This window comes from Pogona vitticeps, chromosome 11 (assembly GCF_051106095.1).
Source record: "Pogona vitticeps strain Pit_001003342236 chromosome 11, PviZW2.1, whole genome shotgun sequence".
Classification (NCBI taxonomy): domain Eukaryota; kingdom Metazoa; phylum Chordata; class Lepidosauria; order Squamata; family Agamidae; genus Pogona; species Pogona vitticeps.
Genome location: NC_135793.1, coordinates 3,531,367 through 3,546,468, shown reverse-complemented (window position 1 = coordinate 3,546,468; position 15,102 = coordinate 3,531,367). Strand labels below are relative to the sequence as shown.

The 15,102-nt window shown below is 43.1% G+C and overlaps 1 protein-coding gene across 8 annotated transcripts in view; it reads right to left on the bottom strand.

The window, feature by feature from the left end:
• Window positions 1–15,102, bottom strand: part of AMMECR1 (AMMECR nuclear protein 1) — a 99,303-nt gene that overhangs the window by 44,562 nt on the left and 39,639 nt on the right. For 6 of the 8 annotated variants that reach the window (XR_013538797.1, XR_013538799.1, XR_013538801.1 and 3 more), the window contains exon 3: window positions 3,462–3,572. The exons of the other annotated variants lie outside the window; for them this stretch is intronic. Coding sequence is in view for 1 of the 6 variants with exons in the window: in XM_078380781.1 (XP_078236907.1) it covers window positions 3,462–3,572 (111 nt within the window). In the remaining 5 variants the exon portion in view is untranslated. The remainder of the gene's footprint in view (window positions 1–3,461; window positions 3,573–15,102) is intronic. 8 annotated transcript variants of the gene reach the window in all.

Here is a 15,102-nt window from a genome sequence, read left to right as displayed (position 1 = left end):
TCCCTCGAAGAGTCCTCCAGGAACGGAGAAGGGAGTGAGGAGGAGATGGGAGGCACTACCAAAGTAACCTCCTTCGATGTCGATGCTCCCTTCAGCTTTTGCTTCTTCTTTTTCAGGTGCTCCGGCTTCGGGGGAGAGATGGAGGCAGTCGACGCTGAGGTAAGTACCTTCTTGGACGAGGTTTTCGTCTTGGATTTGGTTTTCGCCTTTTTAGGGACGTCCAGGACGGTATCCGATGAGGTGGATTGGACTACCCTAATCTCCGACCGTACTGAGGAGGAGGATTGGGCTACCTCCATTTCAGATGGTTGAGAGGCCGACAACGTTTGTTTCCAAAGGGAATATCTAAGACGTTGCTGCCGAGCCTTCAGAGTCACCTTAGTGAAACTTTTGCAGTGCCGACAGTTGGACACGGAGTGGGATTCTCCAAGGCAGTACAGGCAAAGAGAATGTCCGTCCTGGAACGGGAGTTTCCGGGAACAGGCGGTACAGAGGCGAAAGGGTCCTCTCCTCGGGGATGGTTTGTCCTTTGGAGGCATAGACTAACCGGTAGATGGAAGTAGACCAGGAGTCCCAAGTAACTGAGCGTTTACTGGGCTTGGTGAAGGCCGGTAGACCAGGAGTCTCGAAGACTATGGAGCTTTCGACGGACGTGGTGAAGGCAAGTAGACTAGGAGTCTCCGGTAAAGGGAGGTAGGCCAAGACACCGGATGCGAAAAATTGAAGAAATCCGGTAGGCGCGTGGCGCACCGCAGGAGGCCAATTACCGTTGATCGGTATGACCAAATGGCGCGTGGCGCCTCAGAGGGTGGCCTGAAAGGCCAATTAGGCCAAAGAAGGTCTGAGGAAAACCGCCAGAGGCAAAAACGAAGTCAAAAACCAGTCCAGAGTCAGGGCAACAACAGGCAGATCAACGATTTTCAGTCCGGTCAGTGTAAAACACGAAATATAGCCAAAAAAACAGGAGCTCAGTCCGAGAGGTTCCAACTTTCACAAGCGGAAAAAAGGAACTGAGCCGTTGGCGGGCTGAGCATGCTCAGTGCAGGGCAACCTGAACATTGTTACTTTTCTCTTGCAGCTCTAGAAGATTCCGAGAGGCCAGCACAAGTGCTGACTTAACCCATTAGTGTGGATTCATGGAGAACCACGTTGAAGAAATAATGAGTCATATGCAACATCATTCCCTCTTGCAGGGACTCAACCTATTAGCTTTGTTATCTGATAGGCATACAATCAGCTGGGAAGCAAAATGTATTTTAACCCAGAAATAACAATGTCGTTTCCACATGTTATGAGAATTCCAAGAGCATATAAATCAAGTTTGTAAATTAAATTATACTTTTAAAAAAAATACCCCAAACCCAGCAACAATACCCTCAGAACAACCTGACAATTAACTGTGTGTTTCAAGGTTGCACAAAATATCGAGCAGGTGGAGGGGCGAGAAAATTAGGAGCGAGAAGAGGAATCTGGTCTGGTCTATTCTCCGGTTCCATGGAGAGGACAGACAGATCAGGACTGAAGGGTGATGTTTACAAATTAACTTGCTTTCTTGTGCAATGCAAAAATTTTGGGTGAAGAATTGGGGGGGGGGAAGAGAGACACAATTTCTCTTTACATCTTCCAGGACAGCCCATCTCTCATGCTCAAAAGCTCACACTTGGGACTGAACTAAAACAACCCAACACAGTACCTGGGGAATTGACCCCAGTGCTGAAGGTTTTGTGCAGAATCTTCCAACACCTGCAAGCCTGGCTCTTTGAGGACACGGAGAGATGAGAGAGGGAAGTCTTCTCCTTTTCAGAAACCTTTTGGCCCCACTATCAAAACCTGAAAAGGACAACAGGGTTCCTGTTCCAAGCTGGGTGGAAATGCCGACAGGAGCATGTTTCCACCCGTTTCCTCCTAATAATGATAATTACGTGCTGTCAGGTCCCATCTCAACTTAGCGCTATCCTCCCAGGCTTTTCTCGTCAAGGAGTAATCAGAACTGGTTTGCCAGTGCCTCCTTTCTGGTGGCCCTCTGGGACTGGGCTGCTTGCCCACAGCAAGAGAGGGCACAACAATCTCAAGGACCCACTCATGCTCCAGGCGATCTCAGCCGGCTCTTCTCCTTAGCCATTGACTCCACAGGGAGGCCCTCCAATCTACTGAAAGGCATGTTAATCAACACACCGCAGCATTTAAAGGTGAAGTCAAAATTATTAGGAGAACATGCCCACCAGTCTTTGGGAATCAAGACACCTCATGGCTGCTTCCAAGCCCCGGAGTAAAAGAGCCCCAGGCCCCTCTTGCGCCCATGCGAAACCCAGCCAGAGGGCCTTCTCCCTTCTAAGGGAAGCAAGGCTGGCCCACTGTTGTCGTTTTTCTAGCAGATGGACACTTTTACATTCTGTATAGCTTTTTGACAATTGGTTGTTTTCTGAGGAAAGAGCTTTTGAAAAGGAGACTCTACTACCCTCATGCGTTTTTCAAATTGATTCTAAGTCAATTAAGGGGTTGTGCTAATCCCGAAGAACTGGAATCTTCACCATGAAATCTTGCAATCTGTTTGATTTTTAAAGGCATCACTCCCCACCCCCCCACCCCCAGATTTGTGCAACCTTACAGACCACACAACCTTTTCCTTGTTCTTTCTACATCAATTTTTGCTTCAATGTTTTTATTTACTGGCTTTTTAATATGATCGATCACCTATTGTGGTTTCAGGTGCTTCTGCTTTTTAATCACGTTGTGAGCTACCCTGGAGAAAGCTGGGATATACCTTAAGCAAATGCATAGATAAATTCTTCAGAAAACAAAAAGTGCACCTGAAAACCCAAGTGAAATGATAGTGAAGACCAGTGAACAAATTCTGTTGTTCTATGTGTTAATCAGCCACTATGCTACAGAGACATGGAAATACTAAGGTGTTTCAGTCTAGGCGTGACTTACAGGTAACATCAGATGCCAGGAAGTGAAGGGTTCTTATTACTTACCTCCCCAGTCCAGCAGCATCCCACTCAAGAACAAGGTGTAGCTGTAGAATAACATGTAATGGAAATCTGTAGGATTAAGTTAATTGCAGCTGACTGAAAGCACCTGCTGGAGAAGAGGTAAGAATACCTGCTGTTTCTGAATTCTGAACACGTCCAACCAAAATGCACAAACACTGATATTTTCCCCCATGGTCTGGCCTCAGTGGCTGGTTATTGTTTTTGTAAGCAAACCCACTGCTGTTTGAAGAAAAAAATATGATATGATGGAGGTCGGTTACACACATGCCACAAAGCACTTCAGACTAGAAAAGGGGGTGGGGAGATCCAGCAGCAAGGTTGGGGGGTGGAATATTGGCACCAGTATCTGAGAAAAGCCTAATGAGGAGCAAAAGTTAAGAATACCAGTTTGATAGCATAACAAAAACACAGAGCACTCAGATATGCAAAGTTGAGAGGGGGGGAAACCACAGTCCCAAATCTTACCTAGTAAGCGTGTACTCCCTGAGTCCTGAATGCAGGTTCATGGCAGAAAAGGTACCTATACATCCACGCAATCGCTTATCTCGACCAATCTTCCACGTTACAAAGAGTGGGCTGTTCAGGGGAGAAAAAAAGGGAACTTGAAGGGGGTTCTGATCAGATGAAGCCACTTACCCCATAATTCCCCAAGGCCCCAAAATGTATTATCTGTCTCCGGGAACGCCCAGCCAGGACTGCTGTTTTAAGTGTTTTAAGGATGCAGAATACGGTATTTTCATAATCTGTCTTAGACTTGTTTTAAACTACTGAAGATTTTTAGGATGTCACAGGTTCAGCTGCATTTTAATAGCAATATTCTAATTTGTTGTGATTAAGGAAATAAATCGCCTTGCTGAGATTTCAGGTGCCCAAAAACGCAGCACTTGACCCTGAAAAAATTTGTGAAAGGGAAGAAAGGAGTAACCAAACTGCTTTGAACAAAATGAATTTCTTTAAAAATCACCACTAGGAGACAAGACACATCTCAATGCACTCAAGGATATGCACTAACCCCAAACTTTGTATTCAAAATTGCAGCCCTTTGGATCTGGAATTTTGGGATATCTGAAAGTATGTCACAGTCAATATGAATAGTGTATCATCATTACCTCTTTAAAAACCACACACAAATAGGCAATACATTTTTAAAGGATTCCCTCATGCCCTCTGACACCTTCCCAGGGATTCTGTCAACAAAAAGACTGCTCAATGCAATATCCCAACAGTGTTTAGGAACTGCCCTGTTTCCCCGGAAATAAGCCCTACACCAAAAATAAGCCCCAGTTAAGTGAAACCCCGTCCTCCACCACTGTGCAGCAACTAGAAGATGATGACATGAGTGTCTTTCAATAAATGTACATGGTTGTACATGAAAAAAATAAAACACACCCTGACACATTTTTGGAGCCCTAATGCATTTCTGGAGCAACAACAACAACAACAACAACAACAAAAAAACAAACAAACAAAAAGAATACAAGACCCTGCCTTATTTAAGGGGAAACATGGTAGGAGATGATGATAATGGGCATAACTGATTGAACCCTGAACAGTGAGAGTTCCAACAGGAAATGCCAGTAGAATTGAGGAAGCAGAAGAGAAGTTACACTGGGGAGTGGGCAGATACCCTGGGCAGCGCTGGCAGGCGGTCTAGAGCAGCAGACAGCCAGTGGTGGGTGGCAACTATGCCAACAGCAAGGGGCACAGCCCAGTTGAGTGAGCGAGCACTATCTTGGAGTAACAGTTGGAAGAGGCAGAAGAAGGGGGCAGCACCCACATGGGAGCAAGATCTACAAGTAGTCTGTGCCCCGGAGACAAGGAGACCGGAAAGTTAAGACTCTCACATATCTACTTCCAGAAATGTTCTGATCACGTTGACAGATGGCTGACAGTCAAAAATTCAATATGTGAAACTTTCCCCCTGAAATAGACTCTCTGTCAGCTTGCAGACCTCTGGTGATCTACCAAGTCAGGTCTTTAACAGTTGTCTATAAGGCCTCTGTCACTCTCTCACACACAAAAGCTGGCATGCAGGCTGGAATCACATGTAAGGGAACCCGGCAAAGAGTATATCCATCTGCAAATAGAACAGTCAACTATAAATTGAAAAAGCAGTCATGTTGCAGTGAAGTGAAAATAAATAGACGTGCATACGGTAACTATGGCCTTGCTTTGAGTGTCTCTGCTTTCAGACGTGAAACCAGTATGTACCACATAGCAGTTTTTTTTTTCTCAAGAGGGCTACCCTGACTGTGCAGCACCCGCCCTGGAGAAGTCATCTCTAATCTGTACCATATTGGTGTACGATTCTGTACCCAGTGTGATGTAGGGGATAGAATGCGGAGACTAGAATGCAGAAAGCCAAGGTTCAAATCCCTGCTCAGCCATGAAATCTGACTGGGGGACTTAAATACTGTAATTGGCCTGAAGGATCTATTAGGGTCACTATATGTCAGTTGCAACTGATGGCACATAAGAATACAACAGCCATGCTATAACTGTATTTTCTCAATCTTTGAATGAACAGCAAGTTTGATTTTACTACTGTTTTTGAAATATTATAGATGTAGTTCTATTTTTTTGTGCTACTGATTTTTTAATAACGGCGTTGCATTTTTGTTCTATTTCATGCTTACTTTTGTATTCTACCGATGTTTTGGGAAGCTCTTTTTGATATATACTTATGTTTAGAAAAGAGGTTTAAAATTAATAATCGATTGTTCTTGAGATGCAAATTTATGATTTGAAAACCAGATTTCACCCAATACCACCTTCTTTGTTGCCTGTCTCTTGCACTCTCTGACAAACACAAACTCAAGCACACACAATGAATGGCACCCTTACATTTTTACAGGTGGCCAGGGTTAGCCACATGCCTGCAGTGCACGCATCTTACGTTCAACGCAAGACAAGGCACCCCAAACCAGCTTCACTAATTTGCAGAAGCAAGAGCAATGCCCATTCATTCCAAACAGATAAAAGGAGCTACTTTTTCATGCAGCATATGGGTAAACAATGGCACACATTTCTTGAGGTTGTGATAGCTAGAAATGTGGATAACTTTTGAGAGTGATTTAGGCGAAGAGACTGTCAATGGGGGCTAGCTGCACTGGGTTATATATCAACTTCAGTATCACAGGAGGCACTGCGTCTGTCTATGCAAGTTGTTGGGAAGAGGAACGGCTGGGTAGCTCGGTGATTCAGGTCTCTCGCTGCAGAGCCAGAGGTTGAGAGTTCGATTCCCCACTGTGCTTCTTTGAGAAGGGCTGGACTTGATGATCCACAGGGTCCCTTTTAGCTCTGCTGCTCTAAGAGGATGAGGAGCAACAGCAAGGGACCACTCTGGTCATGTCATGTTTATGGCCTTCCAAGGCACCTAGTTGGCTACTGTGAGAACAGGATGCTGGGTAAGACCCTAGAAAGGCCTCCAGGCCAATCTAGCACAGCACTTCCTATATTCACTCAGCTCACAATCCTGTCAGTGCCAAGTGCCTTGCCTGGGAGACAGACCAGTAATAACTTATCCCAATTAAAGGTCATTTTCCAAATGAGAGCAAGGCCATGGTAATCAAGCAGGCAAACCCCACATACTGATTGGCCTCTACACTGATATAATAATCTATGATGATCTTACAACTGCAGAGCTGGAAGGGAACCAATAGATCATCAAGTCCAAGCACTGTCAAGGAGGCACAGTGGGGGAATCAAACTCCCAACCTCTGGCTCCCCAGCCAGAGATCTAAATAAACCACTGTGCTATCTAGCAGTTCCTCTGATGAACAACTGAATAGAGAAATGATGTGAAAAAGATCTCAGAAGCAGAGGAGTCCCTAGCCAGAAAAAACAAGGCAGGCTGGAACAAGCTCCTTCGCTGAGAAAGTAGGAAATTATTAAGCTGTTAAGCTGGCAAACTTTGGGTGACCAACTGTGACCATGCCATGAGAAACAAGGTCATTGTTATACAGTGCCATGTACATGATGCTTTACAAAGACAGGGAAGAGAGGTCCTTCCCCTCAATTGGATATCATGTACAAATAGAGATAAGGGGGTCACCAGAAAGAGAGGGCAGAGAGTCAAGAGTCAACGAAGGAAGAAATGTATTCCCGTTTTCTAATTTTTCCAAAAGCACGAGATCTGAGAAATTTTTGTTTTTTCCCAAACATCTGAAAGAAGGCATGAAGATGGAAGGTAAGGCCATCAAATCCAACCCTTCCAGCTCTGCAGTCCTAAGATGTTGCTGCTCATATAAGAAAAGTTGCTTTTAAAGATCAGAATAAGCCACATTTGAGAGACAGGAAAAAACTGGAAACTGAAAAAGCAGCTGCAATGGAAGAAAGAATGCTCTTAACCTAATGCAATGTCAGTTATTTCCTACTAGCTGCTACTGATGAGCAGCTTAATATTTTTAGTTCTATAGAGTCTGCTTGTGCATGCATATAATGACTTTATCTGGGAATATGTTTTAATTAGCACAGGCATTTGTACAATGCACAGGATAATAAACTTATCTGAAAACCAGAAGTTAACGCAAGCTGGCCAGGAAATACTAACATTGTACAGTTTGTGTCCAATGGGTGCTGCCAAACAATGGGTTCACAAGTGAGATACCAGCACATCCTGTTTTGGTGTGTGCTCAAATTTCCTCCTGGACACTGGCATAAACGCTTCAATTACTTCTTCAGCATCTGCAGTGGTGCACAGATCTGCACAACAGTTGTGTTGATAATAAGCTTCCATGAAGCCTGACTGATATTCCTCAATTTGCATTTTATCTCCTAACGGCTTAGGCCAAGTCTCATCTCACTATTACAACTAGATCACCACTGATCTAGTTGTTTCCAGAGTAAAACCCTTTCTAAATATCTAATTGAAAATATCCTGATCCTGTCCAATTTAGTTCACACTCATTAAATGTTGCAATGTTTAGAGATTCCATGTTTTGCTTCACAGTTTTGATTTTACCTCACAGTCCATATTCCAATCATATGTTTTGTTCAGCACTGGACTTTCCTTTTGCCTCTCTGCTCATCTGCAACTAGACATTCCTTTTCTCTTTCAACCAGTTGTTTTCCCAATGAAAATGCTACTTTTTCTTTGTTCTTCCCCAGTAGGTGATTGAACACCTTCCAACTTGGGAGTTCCATCTTCCAGCACCACACCTTGCTTTGTTTTTGGACTGCCTCACCATAAGGTTTGTTTTTAAGGGATAAAAAGAAGGGATTTACCGCTGCCTTCTTCTGTGCAGTATCAACAAGAGTTAACTTGAGTGCCACTGCTATTGTCTATGAAACAGACTCTGCCTGCCACCTTCCATTACTCTTCTGCCCAAGTGCTGCTCTTCAAAGGTGCTTCCACCCCCCTAACTTTGACAATACATTCTCCACTGGTGACGTGTGTATCATAAAAAGATGGGTGCTTCTTAGTCTGGTGTCTGAGCTTCAACCATTTCCTCTTGGGTGACCTGGCTAAGAGGCCATGCTTGCAACATGCTAGCCCCCTGGCAGTATTGTTCTCAGCTTCCCTTTGAAAACTCCTTAGGATCCCTCTTATCTGCACATCTTTAAAAAAAAAATCTGAAATGTGACCATAAAATAATGCGACATTTTCCTAAGCTGCTGTGTTCTAGTAAATTACACCAGTGAAGCTGAAATCCTCTTGCTTCCAGGGAAACCTCTCCACAGTAATTTATCTACTGAAAATTCTTTGTATTTTCTAGAGAATTCTGTAAAATATTCTAGGACACACATTACAGATTACAAAACACTAGTGCAGCCAGACACAGTACATCTCTTTTGCTCCGTATACACTGAGAGTATATCCTGGACCCATGCTTGCATCTTAAGACAGGGAGTGCTGGAATTATCATTTTGAGTATTTTCTGAATAATCTCATTGAGCTTCGTAGTGAACTAATATTTTTGTTTATTTGTTCACTAAAGAACTGATGCTGAACTTTCAAGAGGTGACAGACTGAAGGAGCAAAGTCTGGAAATTACAGCAAGAGGCAATGTTCCCTTTAGATTAATTACATCAGAGTTACCACAGTGGATAAAAATTTGGGGAAACCCACACACCCTTCCCCTTTCCATCAACATTTCCTTTCCTATGGTATCTTTCCATTTCAGGACTGTGATCACACAATGACATTATTCTGTCTCAAAACAGTACAGAGGTCTGTACAAGGCTCTAACCAATTCGTGGGAAACATTTTTCTTTCTTCAACCTAATATTCTATAGGCCAGTATGTATACTGAATATTTACAGAAGGATATTATCTTCAACTGGCTCTATAAAAGCTGAAGGCAAACAATCAAGTGTTGAAAACTGTTAAGAAATTGCAGATGTTCTCACACTGCTGTCTCACAATACTGTATAATGTTTTATTCCTGTAGAGTTAATACCAGTATAAACATTTCTGTTAATGTTTTAAGACAAATTCCATAAACTGTACCAGTTACCTATTTCTATACAATGTCACTGGAGAGACTTTGAAAAGCACAGAAGAGAAACATTAAAAAATTGAATCCAACTGGTCACACATGGTGCTTGTACTGCCTGTGAATGTTCAATAATGCATCGTTTTTCAGAACACATTCACTAACAAGTACAGTATTACTATCCACATGAATGAACAACCTACCCACATACATACTAGCTTCAAGTACAGTCCCTGAAGATAGGAGCACTGGTAAATGCCAGTCACCGACATTCAGTCACACTGCTAACATAATCAAAAGAACAGACCTGTGGCGCCTTAAAAATATTTAAATTTCATTTGGCATAACTTTTTGTTCTACACAATCACAACTGATGAAGTGGGTTGCAACCCAAGAAAGATTATGCCAGGCAAAATTTGTGTGTCACACTGAACACACACACACACACCTATTTTACCACGTGAAAGTGTCCATCTAAAAAAAAAAAGGGGGGGGGGAAGCAACAGACAAACAAAGCTACTCCCATCTTAGAATCTTAGCATATTGAAGGTAGACAAAATGATCTGAAATGCACAGCTTTACCCTTTAGGGTAATCTGGATCGGAGGGGACTCCTCCCAGACTTTCAAGGAGCTTGGTAATTTCTGTAAAGTCAAGGAAAATGTATGCCACCTCCGTTAGTCTGGTCATTTAAATGTCAACCATGGAAAAAAATTAATAGCACTCAAAGCTTTTGACTTGAAAATTAGGGGGGCGAGAGAGGCACAAATGCAGGAATGCTTATATAATAATAATTATGTACTGTCAAGTCAATTGTGACTTATGACAACCATTTCCAAGATTTTCTAGGTACACTTAGAAGTGGTTTACCATTCCCTCCTGGGGACACTCTGGGACAATGTAGCTTGCTCCAAGCCGAGGCACAGTGGGGAACCAAACTCCCAAGTGCTGATTTAATGGCCAGGTACCTAAATCATTGAGCTATCCAGGTAATGCAGAGTGGCTATATTGATAACTGATAAATAACATTCCTCTCCTCTCTCATCCGTTTCCCATGATGGGCATGCAAAGCACAGCCCGTAGGACATATGCCGCTTCCAGGTCACCCAGAACTTCTCATGCCCCCAAGTGCTAAATATTGTAAATAAATAAATACCAAATATTACCTCTCTGCCATAGAAAGTCTCCAGGAATGGGATAAGTCTCCTAATGCTCCCATCAAAATCTGAACTGCCTGTCGAGGCATACACCCAATTTCATTTTGTTCTGATTTTTTTTTTTTTTTTTTGCCATTTACTCCCACCAGATCCAGCCAGTATGGCCAGCAGGGACAGCTGTAATCAACATCTGGAAAGTCCTACATTCCTGTGCAAAGGCAGATGGAAGGCTCCAGTGTATTTCTGCTGCTTTGCTCCCCTGAAGAGGAGAGCAGTTGGGTTTAGAAGTGAAAAAGCCACAACAAGGTATTGTATCCTTTTTACTCAAACATTTTAATAAAGGACAGAGCAAGGTACAATTAGGTACATGGATATTTAACAAGCAGGGGTCATTGTTCGTTAGACAGGCAAGTAAAGTATTGGGGAGGGCCTCAGTGGCACAGTTAATTAGCTGTGACAATTTATACACAAACACCGGCAGATTCTGGCAATTTCTTTCTGTTTCGGGCTTGTGTCTTTGGCAATTAGTCAGAAAACGATTGCCACATATTCAGATGCCAGGTAAAAATGCAAAGCTGTTTCAAATTACCAGCAACAACTCTTTAGCAATTAGGCTTGCAAAAATTCCCCACTGCCAGAGATGAAATGGGACTTTCAATATGCCAATAAACATGACTAACATACAGAGTAAATGAAAAAGAAGGAATCAGAAGCCAGATGGGCTATTCAACTGATCAGAAGAACTACAGCTTTATTGGAGGGGAGGGGGGGGGGAGAAACAAGCACTTTCTGAGCTTCTTGCATTTCTCCCTCAAACCTAATCCAACTGGTGGTTTCAACTCAGGTAGACCCACTGAATCAGTGGGGTTTATACAAGTGTTGTCTCAACATTTAGCAATTGATTCATTTCATCTACCAACTGGACCTAGGCTTTCACAATGTAATTATAGTTCAGATGGACAAATTATATTTTGGCAACCGCAATACATACTGAAGCCTGTTGTCTTCTTTCCTCCACAGCTATATAGATGGATGTGCTTCTGTGTGTGTATAACTAGTTTGCCATCCAAAGCAGGCCAAATACTACAGCAGTCATTTATTAGACTCTACAGCTCAACCAGAATCAGACACTACATTGGCTTGGAGGCAAAGCATGGTTCGCAGTGATTATATTTAATTTAGTTTAAATGTGTTTGACTGCTTTATGGTTGCTAGCATGATACAGACAGAGGAAAAAAGAAAATGCAGACGTAAAGGAAACAAGAGCCCAAGGCTGGACTGACAAATCATGATTCAAATAGACTCTTGACAATGTGTTCAAATAACAATAACCTTAGAACTGCAGAGCTGGAAGGGGTCCTGTAGATCAGTGGTCCCCAATCTTGGGCCTCCAGATGTTCTTGGACTACAACTCCCAGAAGCCTTCACCACCACCTCTGCTGGCCAGGATTTCTGGGAGTTGAAGTCCAAGAACATCTGGAGGTCCAAGGTTGGGGACCACTGCTGTAGATCATCAAGTACAGCCCCTGTGGGAATGGAACCCCCAACCTTCGGCTCCGCAGCCAGAGGCCCAAAACACTGAGCTATTCAGATGTTCTATATATTTTAGAGAGATAATGTTCCACAGAACTCCTTTACTCCAAAAGATGTACTGGATGCAAATATTAGCCAGACAAGGTTAACATAGCTTGCTCATTTTGGACAAAAGGTGAGAAGTCACTACAATGGATATATGTTAGAATTTGGGGCGCGGAGTTACTGTATGTGTGTTTGTATGTATGTCCATGGTAGTGTTTAGTTCAAAGAACCCACAGCAACTAAAGTGAGTGAATTTTAAGGCACAATAAAACTTCCCTTTACAGCGCATTTGACTACTTCCTTCATAAAAACAGCCAGGAGAAAACCGTATTAAATAAGCTCCCTTTTAAAGAACTGAAATGCACATATACTTAAAATATCTCAATCTAAGTTTTTAAAAAGCTGTTTAAAAGTTTAACAGAGGATTAACATGTAATCTCTCTTTTGAAAGGTAATGGAAGCAAAACCAACAATTGCTAGAATCTGCAGACTGTTCCAGGGCTTTGGCTCCAGTGCATAAAGACTAAATTAAATTAGCTTGCTTTTGATCAATGTCACTGCTAATAATGATGAGGCAGAGATTTGCTTTCGAGATACACACATTTTCATCTATTTTAATTTCTAAATTGTGATTTAAAACAATGATTTAAATCAAATCCACCATGATTTGAAGAAACAAGAGCCTGCATGTACAGCTGTTTCCTTGACAAAAATAGTAAGCTGCTTTTTGCTCAGAAATCAACACCCTTGTAAAAAAATTCCTAACATAAAGCCGCCTCTAGGTCAGGGGTTCCCAGCCTTGTTTCGAGTGCCACCCACCTTTTATAACAGCCAAGTAATCTATGACCTTCTCCCTTGTCACATTTGCATGAAAAGGCATTTTTAGTGCGGTCAAGTCAACTCAGAAAGCAGAGGCTTGTTTCCCCCTCAAAAGGTCTGCTTCTCATGCATTCACATACACACTAACTTTAATATCTGGTTTCAAAAGTTCAAGGAAGAAATTATGTAAAAAGCCCTAGAACCTATACAAGGCAACCCTCCATCCTCACCAGATCATTGTGCAACCCCCTTGGGGGGTCCCGGCCCCCAGGCTGGGAAACAGTGCTATAGATAAAAAGTGGGCAACTTGTCTCCTTCCACATAATTCCTCGAGGGAAACTCCTTTCCATCTTTGATGGCACAGCCAATCATGCAGGATGATGGGAGCTGCAGTCCGACAACTGGATGGCCCCCACGTTGCCTGCCCCAATCCACATAGCGCCTGTTCTACTTTCCACACATTCAGGCTCACTATATGAAATTTCCACCACGTTTGTCCCTATCTCCTGCCCCATGTGGCTTGTCTCCACGTTGCTAAGATCTACATCCAAGAAGCGTTTCATGTGCCAAATGAAATGAGGATCTTCATAACAAGTTGCAAGCCCATATGTGCAGTCAGACATTCCTTCAAATTTTTTTTTTTGGACTACGGCCAATGGTCAGGAACAAAACAAGTTCTATATGGCATTTAGAGTCCTCCAGGCTGGCAACTCCCAGTCTTAACCGATGAGTGTGTGAAGCAAGTGTGTCACACCGACCAGGCTTCAAGGGGGATGTTCCCTGGCACTCATCAAGGAAAACACCTTGTACCTCAGGGACTGTGCAATGAAAAAGGGCCACCTCAGTACTATCCCTTCCTATTCTTCTTTCATGTGCTTGCTTTATTTAGTAGCACACTAATAACACTCTTTGCACATGAAGCATGAACGTGAGGGACCCTGTTGCATTGGCAGTCTGAGAATATGACAGTAAATATGAGAAGACAGAAACTCAGGGATCGAGAGGCTGTGGGACATTCCCAACACATAGCAAAGAAGTGACAAAAGCTGTACTTATGGGAGACGATGTACAGATATATATTAGAAGTGCTGATGAGTGGGACCAAATCAGTGGCAGACAGACTTCGCCACCCGGGATCATGTGACAGCCACCCCAGAGTGCTAGGCTCCAGCTGCTGTCATCTTATCCATCGGTACTGTCAATAGCACTAGATAAAAAAAAATGGAGTGATCAACAGCAGCTTCTTGATCAACCTCCTTTCTTTTCCTCCAAACGGAGAGCTAAAAAGAACAGAACATCTAACTTGATATAGTGCTCACTGTGAGCCTTCTCAAGGAATATTTTAAGTACTATAATGAGCATTCCCTCTAACTTTTTGCAAATATGGAGCGGAAACGCCACCCTGTGTGTGCAAAGTTCCAGCTGTGACAGGAACTAAATGAGCAACGACACCAACTGTGGGTGCACAGCACCAATACAGTGCTGAGAAGCCACATACCCACACAGCTTAGAGGGCACACTGACTATAACTAACCCACAAAAACTGTGACCTGTTTTACAAGCTTAGCAATACCTCAATCTAAATGCAATCCATCAGCATCCTAAACATTCCTTTTTGTGGAAGGAACTTCCTTTATGCTCCTAAAACATAGGGAGGAAAGTGATGACAAACCTCGATAGCATCTTAAAAAGCAGAGACATCACCTTGCTGACAAAGGTCCGCATAGTCAAAGCTATGGTTTTTCCAGTAGCGATGTATGGAATTGAGAACTGGACCATAAAGAAGGCTGACTGCCGGAGAATGGATGCCTTTGAACTGTGGTGCTAGAGGAGGCTCTTGAGAGTCCCCTGGACTGCAAGGAGAACAAACCGATCCATTCTAAAGGAAATCAGCCCAGAGTGCTCACTGGAAGGACAGATCCTGAAGCTGAGGCTCCAATACTTTGGCCATCTCATGAGAAGAGAAGACTCCTTGGAAAAGACCCTGATGTTGGGAAAATGTGGAGGCAAGAGGAGAAGGGGACGACAGAGGACGAGATGAATGGACAGTGTCATCGAAGCGACCGACATGAATTTGACACAACTCCGGGAGGCATTGGAAGACAGGAGGGCCGGC